Source organism: Electrophorus electricus, chromosome 17, assembly GCF_013358815.1.
Source record: "Electrophorus electricus isolate fEleEle1 chromosome 17, fEleEle1.pri, whole genome shotgun sequence".
Classification (NCBI taxonomy): Eukaryota; Metazoa; Chordata; class Actinopteri; order Gymnotiformes; family Gymnotidae; genus Electrophorus; species Electrophorus electricus.
The window spans coordinates 4,625,030-4,639,561 of record NC_049551.1 but is presented as its reverse complement, the minus strand read 5'-3'; the positions used below and the strand labels follow the sequence as shown (position 1 = coordinate 4,639,561).

General features: G+C 45.2%; 1 protein-coding gene across 5 annotated transcripts; it reads right to left on the bottom strand.

Annotated features, from left to right (window-relative positions):
• Positions 1–210: 210 nt before the first annotated feature.
• scaf4a (SR-related CTD-associated factor 4a) lies at positions 211–12,697 on the bottom strand. Of its 5 annotated transcripts, XM_035535673.1 has the most exons (21): positions 12,552–12,697; positions 12,269–12,329; positions 10,039–10,122; positions 9,779–9,823; positions 9,510–9,671; positions 9,152–9,290; positions 8,468–8,613; positions 8,122–8,301; positions 7,874–7,962; positions 7,612–7,726; positions 6,486–6,659; positions 6,196–6,272; positions 5,816–6,012; positions 5,111–5,211; positions 4,847–4,960; positions 4,525–4,681; positions 4,315–4,421; positions 3,093–3,255; positions 2,736–2,816; positions 2,476–2,568; positions 211–2,267 (listed from the first exon to the last, which is right to left on the bottom strand). In XM_035535673.1, exons 3-21 carry the CDS (start codon positions 10,108–10,110, stop codon positions 1,411–1,413), a joined length of 3,069 nt encoding a protein of 1,022 aa, XP_035391566.1. In that variant the 5' UTR covers positions 10,111–10,122; positions 12,269–12,329; positions 12,552–12,697; the 3' UTR covers positions 211–1,410. The 5 variants fall into 5 exon arrangements, with proteins under 5 accessions (XP_035391566.1, XP_035391565.1, XP_026856702.2 ...); XM_035535672.1 differs by lacking the exon at positions 12,269–12,329; XM_027000901.2 differs by lacking the exon at positions 12,269–12,329 and having other exon boundaries at positions 8,122–8,298.
• Between the last annotated feature and the right edge of the window lie 1,835 nt (positions 12,698–14,532).

Sequence of the window (14,532 nt, the reverse complement as noted above, 5' to 3'; positions counted from 1 at the left end):
AACTAGTATATTCTGGTAATAACATTCTGAATGACCCTACGATAATTTCAAACCTTTGGGCTATTTTCAAACCTCAACTGTTTGACCATTTTTGAACCTTTTAACATTTGCAGCATAAAACCTGTTTCAGAATAGTATCTCCCAGCGTGGTTCATCACACAGGATGAAGCAAAAGAACATTTGCAAAAAGGATGCAAAGAAAACAGCCAGTACATGCAAATCCCTTTTAAGTGTTTGAAAATATGCATTCCATTACAGTACAGGAAAGTCTTAAAGTGAGAGATGTCTGTGAGCAGCTAGTTTATTTACTTGTAACTTTAACTTGTAACTTTTGAACTTTTCTAAAAATATTGATATTTAATGACAAGTCCTGAGAAAGACTAAGATCATACTGAAAACGCAATTATAGAACTAATTGTATTAGGTGTGAAGTCGGTTCTTTCATTTTGGTATGAAAATAGTTTATTAAAACCAAATCCCCATTGCTGAAATATTAAATGAGTTCACATCTCCACAAACTTAAAAAGTATAGAAACATCTCATTTCTGGTACAATGTAAACATTGTAAGTTAAAAACATTACAGCAAAAGGGTCTTTGTCTTGTTTTAGTCAAGGTTTCTATCTTTGACACTCATGGGAGATACTTCAAAAACACCTTCCTCTCCAAATCTACAAATATCATTTGAATGGTGTAAGCATATTTACAGCAGTTATTTAATATATCTTGTCTTTTTGTGTTTTAAAGACGTTTTTCCCAATTCTAGTTTGGAATACCTCTGCACTGCACATCTCATTGTTGTTCCTGTACCACACACACTTGACTCACACTTAACTTGTCAGATAACTAACAATCCATTAATGATTTTTACACAGCTGTGTTAGGGCAGGGAAACCACCAAGATGTGCAGTGCAGGGTCATAAAATACTGGTGCAGACTGACACTGAAGCTCCAAGGGTGATTCACAGGGCAACACCCTATGGTCACCAGAAACCTGATAAAAGTCAATTTACAGTAAATAACTAAATAAAACCAGAGAAGAGGAACCAGGCATAGGATCAACCTTTATCCATTTCTATGAAACCACAAACCTTGTGCATCTGGCAAAAGCATGTCATTTCTGGGTCATTTGCCACTCTGTAAGATGTAAGATGGGTGTCCCCAAGAAGGACATGGAAACCAACGTGAAGCAGGCTGATCCTAGATCAGATAAGATTTTGTTTGTTAATTTTCCTTCCTTAAATATTTGATCCTTCCCTCTAGGTCTAAACCCACACAAAAAAAATATGATCTTTTCATTAACATTCAAGCTAATATACGTTTGTACATCAGCAAATGATCACACAAACACACGCCATCAGGTTAAAAAAGGACAAACATCCTGAGCATTATGCTCCACAGCTAACCAAAGCCTATGACTCAGATGACTTAGTTTGCTCTGCCGCTTGGCTCTGAACTCCCTGCGACTCTGAGGTTGCTTCAGCAGGATGGACTGGGGCTTCTGCCGTGATTTGGGGCAGTTCTTTAGCAGAGTCTACCGGGCGGTCGGAGCTGCTCGAGTCTCTGAGCATCTCATGTCCATTGGGTGCTCCGGCCATGCTGGCCAATCTGTCCAGTCTGTCATCCTTGTCCCAGCGGGTGCTCCTCTCCCTGTCTCTGCTACGTTTGCCACGCTCCTCACCCTCCCTCTCCCGGTCTCTCTCTCTCTCTGGCTCAGGGCTCCGCCTCCAGTCTCTCCGCTCCCGGACTCTGTCCCGCCCAGCCCTCTGCTCCGCCTCCTCGTGCCAGCTCCCGAAGCGGTCGCGTCCCTCTGGCCTCTCTGCAGCACGTCCCTCGCCGAATGGCCGGCGTCCGCCGTACCAGTCCTGGTCCCTGTCCCGCTCGCGGCTGGGTGCGGCCCGCTCGCCCCGGAAGGGTCGGCCCTCCTGGTCCTCTGTAGGCACATCTGGTCCTCTTGGCCCACTCGGCCTCATGAATGGAGGGCCAGGAGGCGGGAAGGGGCCTCTCATGGGGTGTGGTGGGGGAGGCATAGCAAAGCCCCCTGGTGGAGGTTCACAATGCATCATCTGAGGTGGGCCCCTGGGTGGCATCATCTGCGGGGGCATTGGTGGCATGCCTGGCCGTGGAGGTGGCATGGGGAAACGCTGTAGGTGTGGAGGGGGCATCCCCGGGGGGCGCTGTAGAGGCATCACACCTGGCCTTGAGCCTAAAAGCCCTGGTGGATTTTGCATGCTCATCCCTGGCAGACCACCTGGTGGAACCTGGTTCCCTAGGGAGATTGAAACAGGAACTTGTAATGATCTACAACATACACAAATGCATCAAATTATATACAATGCACTAATAAGCATAACCTGCATTCACAAAACATTACAGAATGTTGGTTCTGATGCAGCATCAGGTCCAACCCAGAAACAGTGCTCATAAATTGACAGCCCAGGAGTGGCTCATCTTAGCTCTCAGTAATCATCACCCACCTGGAACAGGGCTGAATGCATCTGCTCCTTCCCTACTGACCCTGGAGCCCACCCCTGGTGGATCGCCTGGCAGTTCCTCCACTGAGCCACTAACTATGGAGGTAAGGCACAACCCGAGAAACCTCTTAGGACGTCTAGTGCTACTAAAAACGGCTTTAGTGCTCCTCACTAGCATTGTTAGTTGCTTCATACCAGCAGCAAATACCTAAATGATCTTTGTGAGGCTTAGAAGGACAAGACATAGTAAGTTCTGGACTGACCTGGTGGCATGCTGATGCCCGACGTGGGCGGCAGGGGACCAGCTGAGCCAATAGGAGGCATGGCACCAGGAGGGAGGAATCCTGAAAAGTGGGCAGTGATAAACGCACAGATAAATGCTGTTGTTTGATTACATTTCTTGCATGCATGCATACATTATATATATATATGAATAAAACATACACATATATATATATATATATACACACACATTATATACACACATATATAACTGCCCTCATCAGGATGACAGCAATCAGGAGCACAGCAAACTCACGATAATAGAGTGAATGCACCACTCAGGAACCCAGTAACAGTTTGCATGCAATGCGTTTCACGTGATGCCACAGCTATGGTACCTGGGGGCATCTGCATGGGGTTAAACCCAGGTCTCATAAAGGGCCCAGGAGGTGGAGGAACTCCGGGTGGAAATGAGGGTGGTGGGATGTTCATGGGAGCAGGGAAGCCTGGTGGTGGAACCCCAACGGGCCCAGCAGACCCTGCTGGCTGGATAGGAGGAGCCTTGGTTGAGGGGGGGGGGGGCGAGAGAGCGAGAGAGAGAGAGAGAGAGAGAGAGAGAGAGAGAGAGAGAGAGAGAGAGAGAGAGAGACCTGATTTATCCAAAAATAAATAAACAATAATAGAAAAAATAAGATAATGGTTTTTACATAATTACATAATGGTTTTATGTAACATTTTGATTAACATGCTCAGTGCACAAAGCATTCTGGGAATCCTCACCCTCACAAACAACGACGACTTGCGCCCCTTCACACCGTATCATAAATGAGTAATACAAATGCTTTTTGTCCATGTATGGCACGGTCATAGTGAGGCATGAATTTTTCACAACACACTGGCACAATATTTCAGTCCTGCTAGTGTCATGAGAAATGCCACAATCTGGATTTGTGTTCCACTGACCCTCGCCCTATAGGCATTCCACACCTCTAGGAACACAGCCATGTTATGCAAAAATTCTCTCAATAAAGTGGTGGGAAGCCAAGATATTTTCAACCTCTCCTGAAAAGTTGCTTTTCGTGATGTACAAAGCAATACGTTAAGCCGAGGCAGAACTACTATGTGGGAACTATGGGAACTAAAGCTGAAACGAAAGTGTGCACTGACACCCACAAAGCCTGCCAGCAGCCTGTGCCATGATTGCTCAGGTGTGAAGACAAAATACAAGCTGGCAAAACACAGCTTTGTAAAGCAAACTACAGAAACAGAAGCAGTGCACAAACATCCAGAACTTTCATTCTAAAGGTCTGTTCATGAAAATCCAAAAAGACACTAATTGTGTGCATGTTTGTCCCTTAGTGATTATTGCAGTATAAAACACATGCATTTGTAGTGCTCGACCTCCCTAGCCATAATCAAAGCAAACAAAACACCAAGACACATAATTATGTCTCTATTAATACCAATACTGCCATTTAGTATTGGTTTACAATCCTCAAGTCTGTAAGATAAGCTGTAAAAGAGAAGCTGCAACAGTGATTTCTTTTTAAGTAGCTTAGTAATAAGTGGGACAAAATACAGGAAGCTCGTGATGATTGCAGGAGGGCTGTCGTTCGTTACCTGTGCAGGGAGCAGAGCTGGGCTCTCATCAGTCTGCCCCACGTCTGTCCTGCCATTCTGGGACGCCTCGTCTGGGATCTCCAGCTCAGCCTGAAGGCCTCGCCACTCTGGAGAGAAGAAACCAAGCACGCCAAAAGTGAGACCTATATCAGTTCTCAAAAGTTTCTACGCAAAGGAAATGTGGGTGATCCAGTAGGCTTAGGATGTTACCTGGGGAAAGTGTATCTGGGTCCAGCATACTACCCTCTCTGAACACCTCCAGATCCTCCGTCTTCAATTTGGACCAGGGAATGTATGTGACACCCAGCTCCACATCCCAGTACTGCTTAAAGTCAGACTTTATGCCTTTGTTTAGAGCCCAGGCGATCTGTGGAAGCAGGAGAAAGGGACTGCTGTGTGCATATACATATACACATATACACATATACACATATACACACACACACACACACACACACACACACACACACACACATATATATATATATATATGAGAGCGAGAGAGGAATCAAAGCAGTTAAATGTCCAGTACCTTAATGGCTTTTTGGTTGACTTTGTATGTTCCTCTGCTAAGCTTCTGGAGAGCTCGAAAGGCATCCTGCCGATGAACCATGACAATGTAGGCGCAGCCTCGAGGTGGAATCATCTAGGAAACAAAGGTAAGGGAGAAGGAAACATAACACCCACTCGCACATTAATTATGCTTTATTATTATGCTATGGTAATTACCCTTTACATATGTTACGTGCTACAGTAATGATGCCCAAACATTAGAGGAACTTGTGCAAAGTCTTACGTTTATTGACTCTATCTGGCCAAACTCCTCTAAGAGACAGGCCACATCCTGCTGCTGAGTCCTCTTGTCCAGTTGTCCCACCCATAGAGTAGTGCTGCACACTGCGAGAGGGTGTACAGGGACGGAGAGAGGGAGAGGGGGATGGAGAGAGGGAGAGGGGGATGGAGAGAGGGAGAGGGGGATGGAGAGAGAGAGAGGGGGATGGAGAGAGGGAGAGGGGGACGGAGAGAGGGAGAGGGGGACGGAGAGAGGGAGAGGGGGACGGAGAGAGGGAGAGGGGGACGGAGAGAGGGAGAGGGGGATGGAGAGGAAAGGAGAGGTTCCGCTTCCGCATGAACATAAATAGCACAGGGAACTGCGGGCTTTGATAACTAAGGCTGCACGACATTGAGAAAACTTCTCCATTATAATTACAATGCAATTAATGCTATATACTGTAAATATGAGTAAAATATAATATGCTCCTGAGTAATTGATGTGATACAGTTGAAAAGTGACCTACATAACCTTTTTTTTTTTTTTTAAACCAAAAATTTTTTTTTTAACCGTAGCAGTATGACAAATGCAAATACCATGATGACCAATGACTAATATGTTGCACAAGTTTTTAGAGGGAAATAAGCCTCTCATCTCTTTGCACCTCAGATATTAAACCTCCCTTCACGGGCCAGCCAACCTTAAGAGGAGAAGGGAGCTGTAACTTACCGCTTAGCGTGTCTGGTTTGACAGGAGGCAAGCCCTTCTGCCTGCGTTCCCGCTCTCGTTCCCTCTCCCGATCCCTCCGCTCCTGGGAGCGGGAGCGAGGCGAGTGCCGTCGGCGCTCCCTGGAGCGCGAGCGGGAATGACGGTGTCGCGAACGCCTGGAGCGCGAGTTGGACCGTGACCGCCTCCGCTTTGGGGATCTGAGAAAGATGAGCAGTCATTATCAAATGTCAGTGACCGACAGCGTGACACATATAACTTGCCGGGCCAGGCCACTGAAGTACAGGAAAAACGTGACATTTGGGGAAAAAAAGGTTGACTGCATAGTGTCCTTTAGGTAAATAATGATATTTTAAAAGAGGGCCAGTTCCATTACATCCTACCTTGACCCTGACTGGGACCGAGACTGTCTGCCGTCTGGATGATGTCTTGAAGATGTATCTAAATCCACAGAGGATTCCTGTGTTAAGAACATTAAAAATGATTAATTATGTGATATTTAGGATTATGGTGAAAAATCGCGCGCACACAACACACACACACACACACACACACACACAAAAAAAACCCCCAGAGTCAAATCAAGGTCCTAAATCTAACAAGTATAAACTGCTTTTACTATGGATGTCACTTCTACTGTCTACAAATATCAGGCCTATTACTGGCCCTTTACCTGATGAGGCTGCCCTGCCATGAGCTGAGAGAAGACGTCATTCTGAGGAGGGTAGGCCCCAGGGAAGCCAGTGGGCACTGTGGTGGGGGGCTGCCCCATCGGGGGCATCATTCCCGGGTAGGGCTGAAGGGGCATCCGGCCGAAACCCGGGACCTGCCCGTTCGGAGGTAGAACCTGGTGGGATACCCAACATGAGGATCAGAGTGGCCTGCTCTGTCATTCTACAGGCAAACATCACGCTATCGGTACGTTTACACTGCAGTGAATCAAAACGCTTGGTCTGCATCCTGCTGCCTGCTTTGGAAGCACGTCACTAAAAACGCAAACAAGTTTATCTGCTCACAGCAAGACGATCCTAAAAACTATGTAAATATACAGCTAACAAATGTCCCTGGTCAGCTAGTTAACTATCTATTCATGCATGTGTTAACATCATAAGTAAAATTACTATTTAAATGCTGAACATCTTAATTAGAAAAACAAAGGCAAAATCCCACCAGAAGCACTAACTATTTCAGACACCCTCTTACATGGTTGACTTATTTTTAACAGGTCTCTGCACTCGTGCGGAGTCATGTCGAAAAGTACAAGAAAACTTGACAAAGCAATGATAATTCCATCGTCCATCTCATCACAAAACAGACTGCAGTGTGTTCAATGTTACATGATAAACTGCACCTGGTGCTGAATGGCTGTAGTCCAGCTAATCTCACTTCTCATTTGCATAAAGTTGAAAAAAAAAAAAAAGATCAACTTTTCAATGCTTTCTTTGTCTGGTACGCAACACACTCACTCCCATAAACCTCTGTGCACAACTGCTGCCTGTCTCCACAGAAATTAACGAGAGCTGGAGCAAATATCGCCTTGCTTCAGTGAGATGTAAATGTACCACAAAGCCATTATATTGCACATGCAACTTGTTATTAATCCCAAAATGGCTACTCATCTTCACTCTCTTGTGTAAAACACAACAATCATGGCTGTGCTTTACATTAGAATACCCACGAATACACATGACAAACAGGACCAAGTGATCATGCAGGCTCCAAACTCGTCTTGTCTTATCACCAAAAGCATAAACCCCTATGCAAATCTTGTTAGGTGGGGCATAAGGCACCAACCATACCTGTTGGTCCTGAGTCATGCCCATCATGTGCTGCTGGAAGTGCTGCATCTGATTGGCTGGCTGGGGGAAGGCTGCTGAAGCTTGCTGAGGCTGTTGGGCTCCTTCAGGAAAGCCACTGTGGACACACAGTGCCTCCGTTTACAAACACACAAGCAACACAACAGGTATTTCATGCTGCTACTCCTTGTTTGAGGTTCTGGTAGATGTTTCCAGACAAGCTGAAATGCACACAGGGACTCTGACCAACTGGGCCATGACATACAAAGCAGGCTGGACGGAGGACGTCTCATCCTTCTTGGTCTCCTCTCCACCCTCTGGCTCGTCATCATAATCAAAGCGATCGAGAAGTTTCTAAAATACACAACAGGATACCACATATTTTATATTTTAACCTTACTCTAATCATGAGGAATACAGTTCAAAGACCAAAAAACAGTAGGTCTATGACTCAAAATTCTGACTAGTCTACCAAGGCCTGCATGGACGTTGGAGGTGGAGAAGTGCACTCACCTTGTCGAAGGTGGCTTTTCTCTCTACGGGCTGTGAGGCATGTGGGAGGCACGGGGCCAGCCCGGTAGTCGGCGGCACGGAGGGCGTCTGTACGTGGAGGGGCGCCGTGGCACTATTCTCCACCACTGGAGACTGGGGCTTGCTGGTCTGCTGGAACGTCTGCAGCATCTGCTGGAGCTGCTGGGAGAACGGGTGCATGAGAGACAGCAGGAAATGAAACCATGTGGCAAGTTTGGTGGGGGGGTGCTCCTCACAGGGACAAACCCATCCTTCACACTTAAGCAAAGAACTTGATTAAGGAGTGGTTTGGAGTGGTGGTTGTCATAGCGGCGATGGTCTGTGGTACCTGCTGCCCTTGGGAGGACTGGAAGAGCTGCGCTACGGCAGCAAAGGCGTCCGAGTTCTGCAGCTGCGGCACGGGCACAGGCACAGAATTTGCTGACACGTCAGGGTGGTTCTCCACCTCCCGTGCCGGGGAAGGAGGGGATGTAGCTACCGAGGGAAAAAAACAACAACTAAACCATAACAAAAACAAACAAACTAACAAACAAAAATTCACATGTCTAACATCTCCCTTGTTATTAAACCATCTGACCATAGTTGCCAGGCATAAATTTTTAAATAAATGTTGAACTGGATGTTGTACCATTTTATGTTACACCATGGACCAAGAAACAAAAGAGGCCATTTCTGAAGCCAACTATTAGCCAGACCACTGACTGAATTCTGACGTACTAAAGGGCTGGGTGGTAAAAGTGAAAACGTCTGAGATAAAAGCCACAGAAAACGAAAATGAGACTATAAGCACAGCCAAATGCAGATATATTACTGGTTACAGTAGAACTATAAGGCCTAACTTAGAAAAATGGAAAAAAGTGCTTTTTGCCCAATTAAATGCAGCATGACCTTGTTTTGTTAACTCACTCTCAGAAGCATAAATGTTAATAGTGCCAAGGTACAAGTGCTGCAGCAGAACAGGACTCCAGTGAAAGCCAGCAAGTTTCAGTCTTTATCAGGCTAACTGACTCACCCCCATCTGGCCCATTGTCCATGGGTGGGAGTTCAGCTGAACTGCTGGATCCAGCAGCCATGTCCAGGAGTGGCTGGATCACTTCGATCTTAAACACTCCATTCTTCTGCCACAGGTTCAGCACCCGCACTATTTTACTCTGCAAGCAGTGAGAGAAAATGGAGAAAACGGGTCAGGACCAAGAGCAAACCCACAGGGCAAAGTCAAACCTGACCATGCTTCATAAACACACATAAGTGAAACAACCTCTTTCTAAGACTTTACAACAGTAAAGGCATAAGCTGTTCATTGTACTTCTCAATCACTTACACTGGAAATTCAGACAGGAAGAGAAAGAGACAGAAAGAGAAATTCTTACCCTGTCCTCTGTGGGACACAAGCAGAGGTTTTCAAAAGTCCCAGTGATATTCTTGGTGAACCTTGGACCAAACACATCTTTGTCTGCACCAAACTGATGGCGGGACTGTCGAACTATGGAGTCCACCACATAGAGGCCTGGCACTTTGTATTCAGGCTTGCACTGTTGAGAAGAAGTGAAACGTTACAAATGCCACATAAGAGAGATTTCGGTAAAAGATGAAACGGAAAAGTTAAATTAACTGATAGATTAATTGGAAAAAGGCTTACCTTCTTAATAAATTTCTCAACAATTTGGACAACATGCTTGTATAACTGGGACAGAGAAATACATGTTAATTTTTGTCTAACAAATGGTTAATGTAAATAGTTAAAAGCTGTGCTAATGTAACCTTACTATAGCACCCACAATCAATTAGCCATTCATTACATACTTGTACACATTGAAGGACTGATTAAAACCCATCTTTTCATGATAGGAGAGCTTTTCTTCAGAGCACTTGTAATTATTGGGAAGTCACTGAACTTACTTTAATGGCCTTTATGGCAGACTTGGTAATGGAGATCATCTTCGCCCTTGAGATGGGAGGTTTGGACTCCATCAGGGAGAACAACTGCAACGTAAGTACATCCCAGCACATGTGTGAGTGGAGGGCGTAAAACGCACAGGATGCTGGTGCCCCACTGAAGCAGGGCTGCCACTAGTCTCCAAACAGCTCTGCGATAAAATTTGTGTCAATAATAATGATAAGCTCTTGGTATTTTTACTCGATAACAGCCTACCGCAGCAGAAATAAACATGACAAGAGTCACTCAGTCTGCAGTTTTTGGCTTGCCTGTCAAAGTACACACCCATTTCCTACCAGAAAAGCATTTTTGGCGCTACCAGTGCTGAAGAAAGTTCTGGAAACAAGAGAGAAAGTGAGTGGAACCGGCAAGGGGCACGATAGTGAAAGTAAACTTGCAATATCCTGCAAAGCTAAGGAAATTTTGACAAAAAAGATAAGACCGTGGTCTTAATATCTGCAGTGAGGTGCAGATTAAAGGAACAAGGCCTAGTTACCAATATGGGAAGAATAAATCTTTTCCATCACCTGCAAAGGGACCATCCTAGTGACCACACCAAGGCTATGAAAATACGGGCCCATGTTAGTCTGTCCAAAGGTTTAAATAATATTTTAACATTTAAGTTATGTTATCTTATACTACAGTCATACTTAAATTTGCTAGGTCCTTGGTGCACTAATTTTTTGGTCTTGATTGTACAACTACAATCATAAGAGACTTCTCCTACCTGCCAAAGGTTTTTAGTTTTATTATTTTAACAATTACGAAGTAGTTAACTTCTACGTACAGTTAAATATTTATGTTTATATTTATGTTGCATTATTCTATTTTTGCAGCTACACTACAAGTGTACCCTTTGGTTTCTTCAGATGTCAGTCATCATCAAGATGGTCTTCAAATGGAAACATTATTGTATATTGTAAAAAATGTCCATATTGATTTATACGAGAAAAAAAAAACATTGTGATCATATTTTTTGCCAAATCACCCAGCCCTCGCTGCAATAACAACCAAAAGAACAAACAAATAACCTCTTTATCCATTAGCTAAATGGTGAAGAGCTAGTTGTAATTTTTCACTGATAGAGTGAAAATATCTAATAATAAATAATACATTTTTTAAATATAGTGCCTCTCAAACTCAAAATTCCCACTTACAAATCTGCATGAGAAGAAATATAGTGCACAAACGCATTTAATATTAACGTTTTCTATGAAGAACATAAAAACTAAAATGCATTCAACAGAAGTACAATGGTGGTGCAGGACTACTTGTAGAGAAAAGTGCTCAATGATTTATGTATTTTACTTCCAAAGTCACAGAGGAGCATCTACAAGAATGAGAGGAACACAGTATATTCTGGGCTCTTTGCAATACTTTTAAAACTGCCCATTGTGGAATGTTCAGATCAGTCAAGACTAGAATTGAACAGAGATGATGGAATTCCATGTATATGAAGATAGTCATAAAAGAGCAACACCAGAAATACAGCAAGACTTTTCTGAAGGTTGCATACCAACTGACAAAAACATTGCAGTAAGCATGCTTTCTGACAGCTGGAAAAAAAATGGCACAAAAAGAATCGTTTGAAAGCAGAACTGTCGTCCTACTTTCATTCTATGGGTGGTTAGTTTTCCAGGATGACCAACACCTCAAACAGAATGACACGGTAGGTCTTACTGGCGAGGCGCCAACACCAACTCCCCCAGTAACACACATCAACACAGGGGAGCAAGACAGAGTCCACCACTAACTAAACCAGCTATCTACCCTAACTAGTGACTTCTCCGTACTGCTAACTGACGGAAGTTTCAGGCATACACAATACCTATTCGCAATTATGGAAATGAATGGTAAATGTGTGTTGTTAAATCAATGAAGCGGGGATAAGTGTTGGGAGTTACAGCGCTCACTGTATTCAGTGCCATCAACAACACGGGTGCTATCAAGCTAGCACAGCGCGCAAAACGGAGACGAGGGACCGTCGCACAAAAGTCTCTGCATGTCCAGAGACGCCTTACAGCTCCTGGTATATTTTTTAACCAGTTTGACGTGCAGGTTAGCAAACAAAGCAAAGCTAGACTGTAACGTTGTCTGCAGGGCAGCTAAGGGGCAGGGACAGATAGCTGACTGGCTTTAGCTACCTTCTTGCTATCACGCAGGCTAACTGGCTAAGGCTAACGAGCCACCCACCTCGCTTACTCGTCAGTCTCTGAAGAAGAAAAGAGCGTTTTTCATTTACAAACGTCCACGGCTGTTAAAAAAAAAAAGAAAGATCACCGAATACATTTTGTGACGGGTCATGTACCTCGCCAGGCCACACTGAGTGGAGTTTAAGTGCATTTTCATTTCCGAGGCCCTCGTTTTCTGTGTGGCCTGATCCCCAGGGATCGCTAGCTGCCCACATCTAGCTAATAACAGTTAGCTAGCTGGCTAACTATCCGTACATGTTTAAATATACACAGGGCAAACTAACCTCGTGGTTAAAAGCATTGACAGCATCCATTGTGCCTTCCGCCTGTAGAGCGAACCCTTTCTCCGTTAAATCCCCCAAATAAAGTCAATATTGTTTATCTACAGGCCACATCAACATGTCCGCCACTATTAGCCCCAAGCAGAAGACAGGGCAGGAGTCTGTGTGGTGCGCGCAGAGCAGGCTGGGATTGAGAGGCTTGTTTTCCGATTTGATCCACTAGGTGTCGGTGTGGGGCTTCACAACTCAAGAACATGGACATCTACAGCGTAGGATCCCATAAACTGGCTGCCTCGTGTGTCCATGATGCGAATTTCGACCTGCTGTTAGTCAAACCACACTTCAGATGAATCATTTGGATTACAAAACCTAATATTCTTAGTATCGTGACATTTTTTTTGCTTGTCTTCTATTATATGTGTACAAACTGGAATCTGTCCTGACACCCATTTTAAATTGGATCTTTTTATTTAATTTTATCGTGTTCTGTTGTCACCTGAGTGGAGAGTGGTTGGAATTATGGAAAGAGAAACAATGCGTTTAATTCATGTGTGTGGGTTAAGGAGAGAGGCATGTGGGTTAAGGAGAGAGGCGTGTGGGTTAAGGAGAGAGGTGTGTGGGTTAAGTAGAGAGGAGTGTGTGTTGAGAGAGGAGTGTGGGTTAAGGAGAGAGGTGTGTGGGTTAAGGAGAGAGGTGTGTGGGTTAAGGAGAGGAGTGTGGGTTAAGGAGAGAGGAGTGTGGGTTAAGTAGAGAGGTGTGTGGGTTAAGGAGAGAGGAGTGTGGGTTAAGTAGAGAGGTGTGTGGGTTAAGGAGAGAGGAGTGTGGGTTAAGTAGAGAGGTGTGTGGGTTAAGGAGAGAGGTGTGTGGGTTAAGGAGAGGAGTGTGGGTTAAGGAGAGAGGAGTGTGGGTTAAGTAGAGAGGAGTGTGGGTTAAGTAGAGAGGTGTGTGGGTTAAGGAGAGAGGTGTGTGGGTTAAGGAGAGGAGTGTGGGTTAAGGAGAGAGGAGTGTGGGTTAAGTAGAGAGGAGTGTGGGTTAAGGAGAGAGGTGTGTGGGTTAAGGAGAGAGGAGTGTGGGTTAAGGAGAGAGGTGTGTGGGTTGAGTAGAGAGGTGTGTGGGTTGAGTAGAGAGGTGTGTGGGTTGAGAGAGGAGTGTGGGTTAAGGAGAGAGGAGTGGGTTAAGTAGAGAGGAGTGTGGGTTAAGTAGAGAGGAGTGTGGGTTAAGGAGAGAGGAGTGTGTTGAGAGAGGAGTGTGGGTTAAGGAGAGAGGTGTGTGGGTTAAGGAGAGGAGTGTGGGTTAAGGAGAGAGGAGTGTGGGTTAAGGAGAGAGGTGTGTGGGTTAAGGAGAGAGGAGTGTGTGTTGAGAGAGGTGTGTGGGTTAAGGAGAGAGGAGTGTGTGTTGAGAGGTGTGTGGGTTAAGGAGAGAGGTGTGTGGGTTAAGGAGAGAGGTGTGTGGGTTGAGAGAGGAGTGTGGGTTAAGTAGAGAGGTGTGTGGGTTAAGTAGAGAGGTGTGTGGGTTGAGAGAGGAGTGTGGGTTAAGTAGAGAGGAGTGTGGGTTAAGGAGAGAGGAGTGTGTTGAGAGGAGTGTGGGTTAAGGAGAGAGGTGTGTGGGTTAAGGAGAGAGGTGTGTGGGTTAAGGAGAGAGGAGTGTGGGTTAAGGAGAGAGGTGTGTGGGTTAAGGAGAGAGGAGTGTGGGTTAAGGAGAGAGGAGTGTGGGTTAAGGAGAGAGGAGTGTGGGTTAAGGAGAGAGGTGTGTGGGTTAAGGAGAGAGGTGTGTGGGTTAAGGAGAGAGGAGTGTGGGTTAAGGAGAGAGGTGTGTGGGTTAAGGAGAGAGGAGTGTGGGTTAAGGAGAGAGGTGTGTGGGTTAAGGAGAGAGGTGTGTGGGTTAAGGAGAGAGGAGTGTGGGTTAAGGAGAGAGGTGTGTGGGTTAAGGAGAGAGGAGTGTGGGTTAAGGAGAGAGGAGTGTGGGTTAAGGAGAGAGGTGTGTG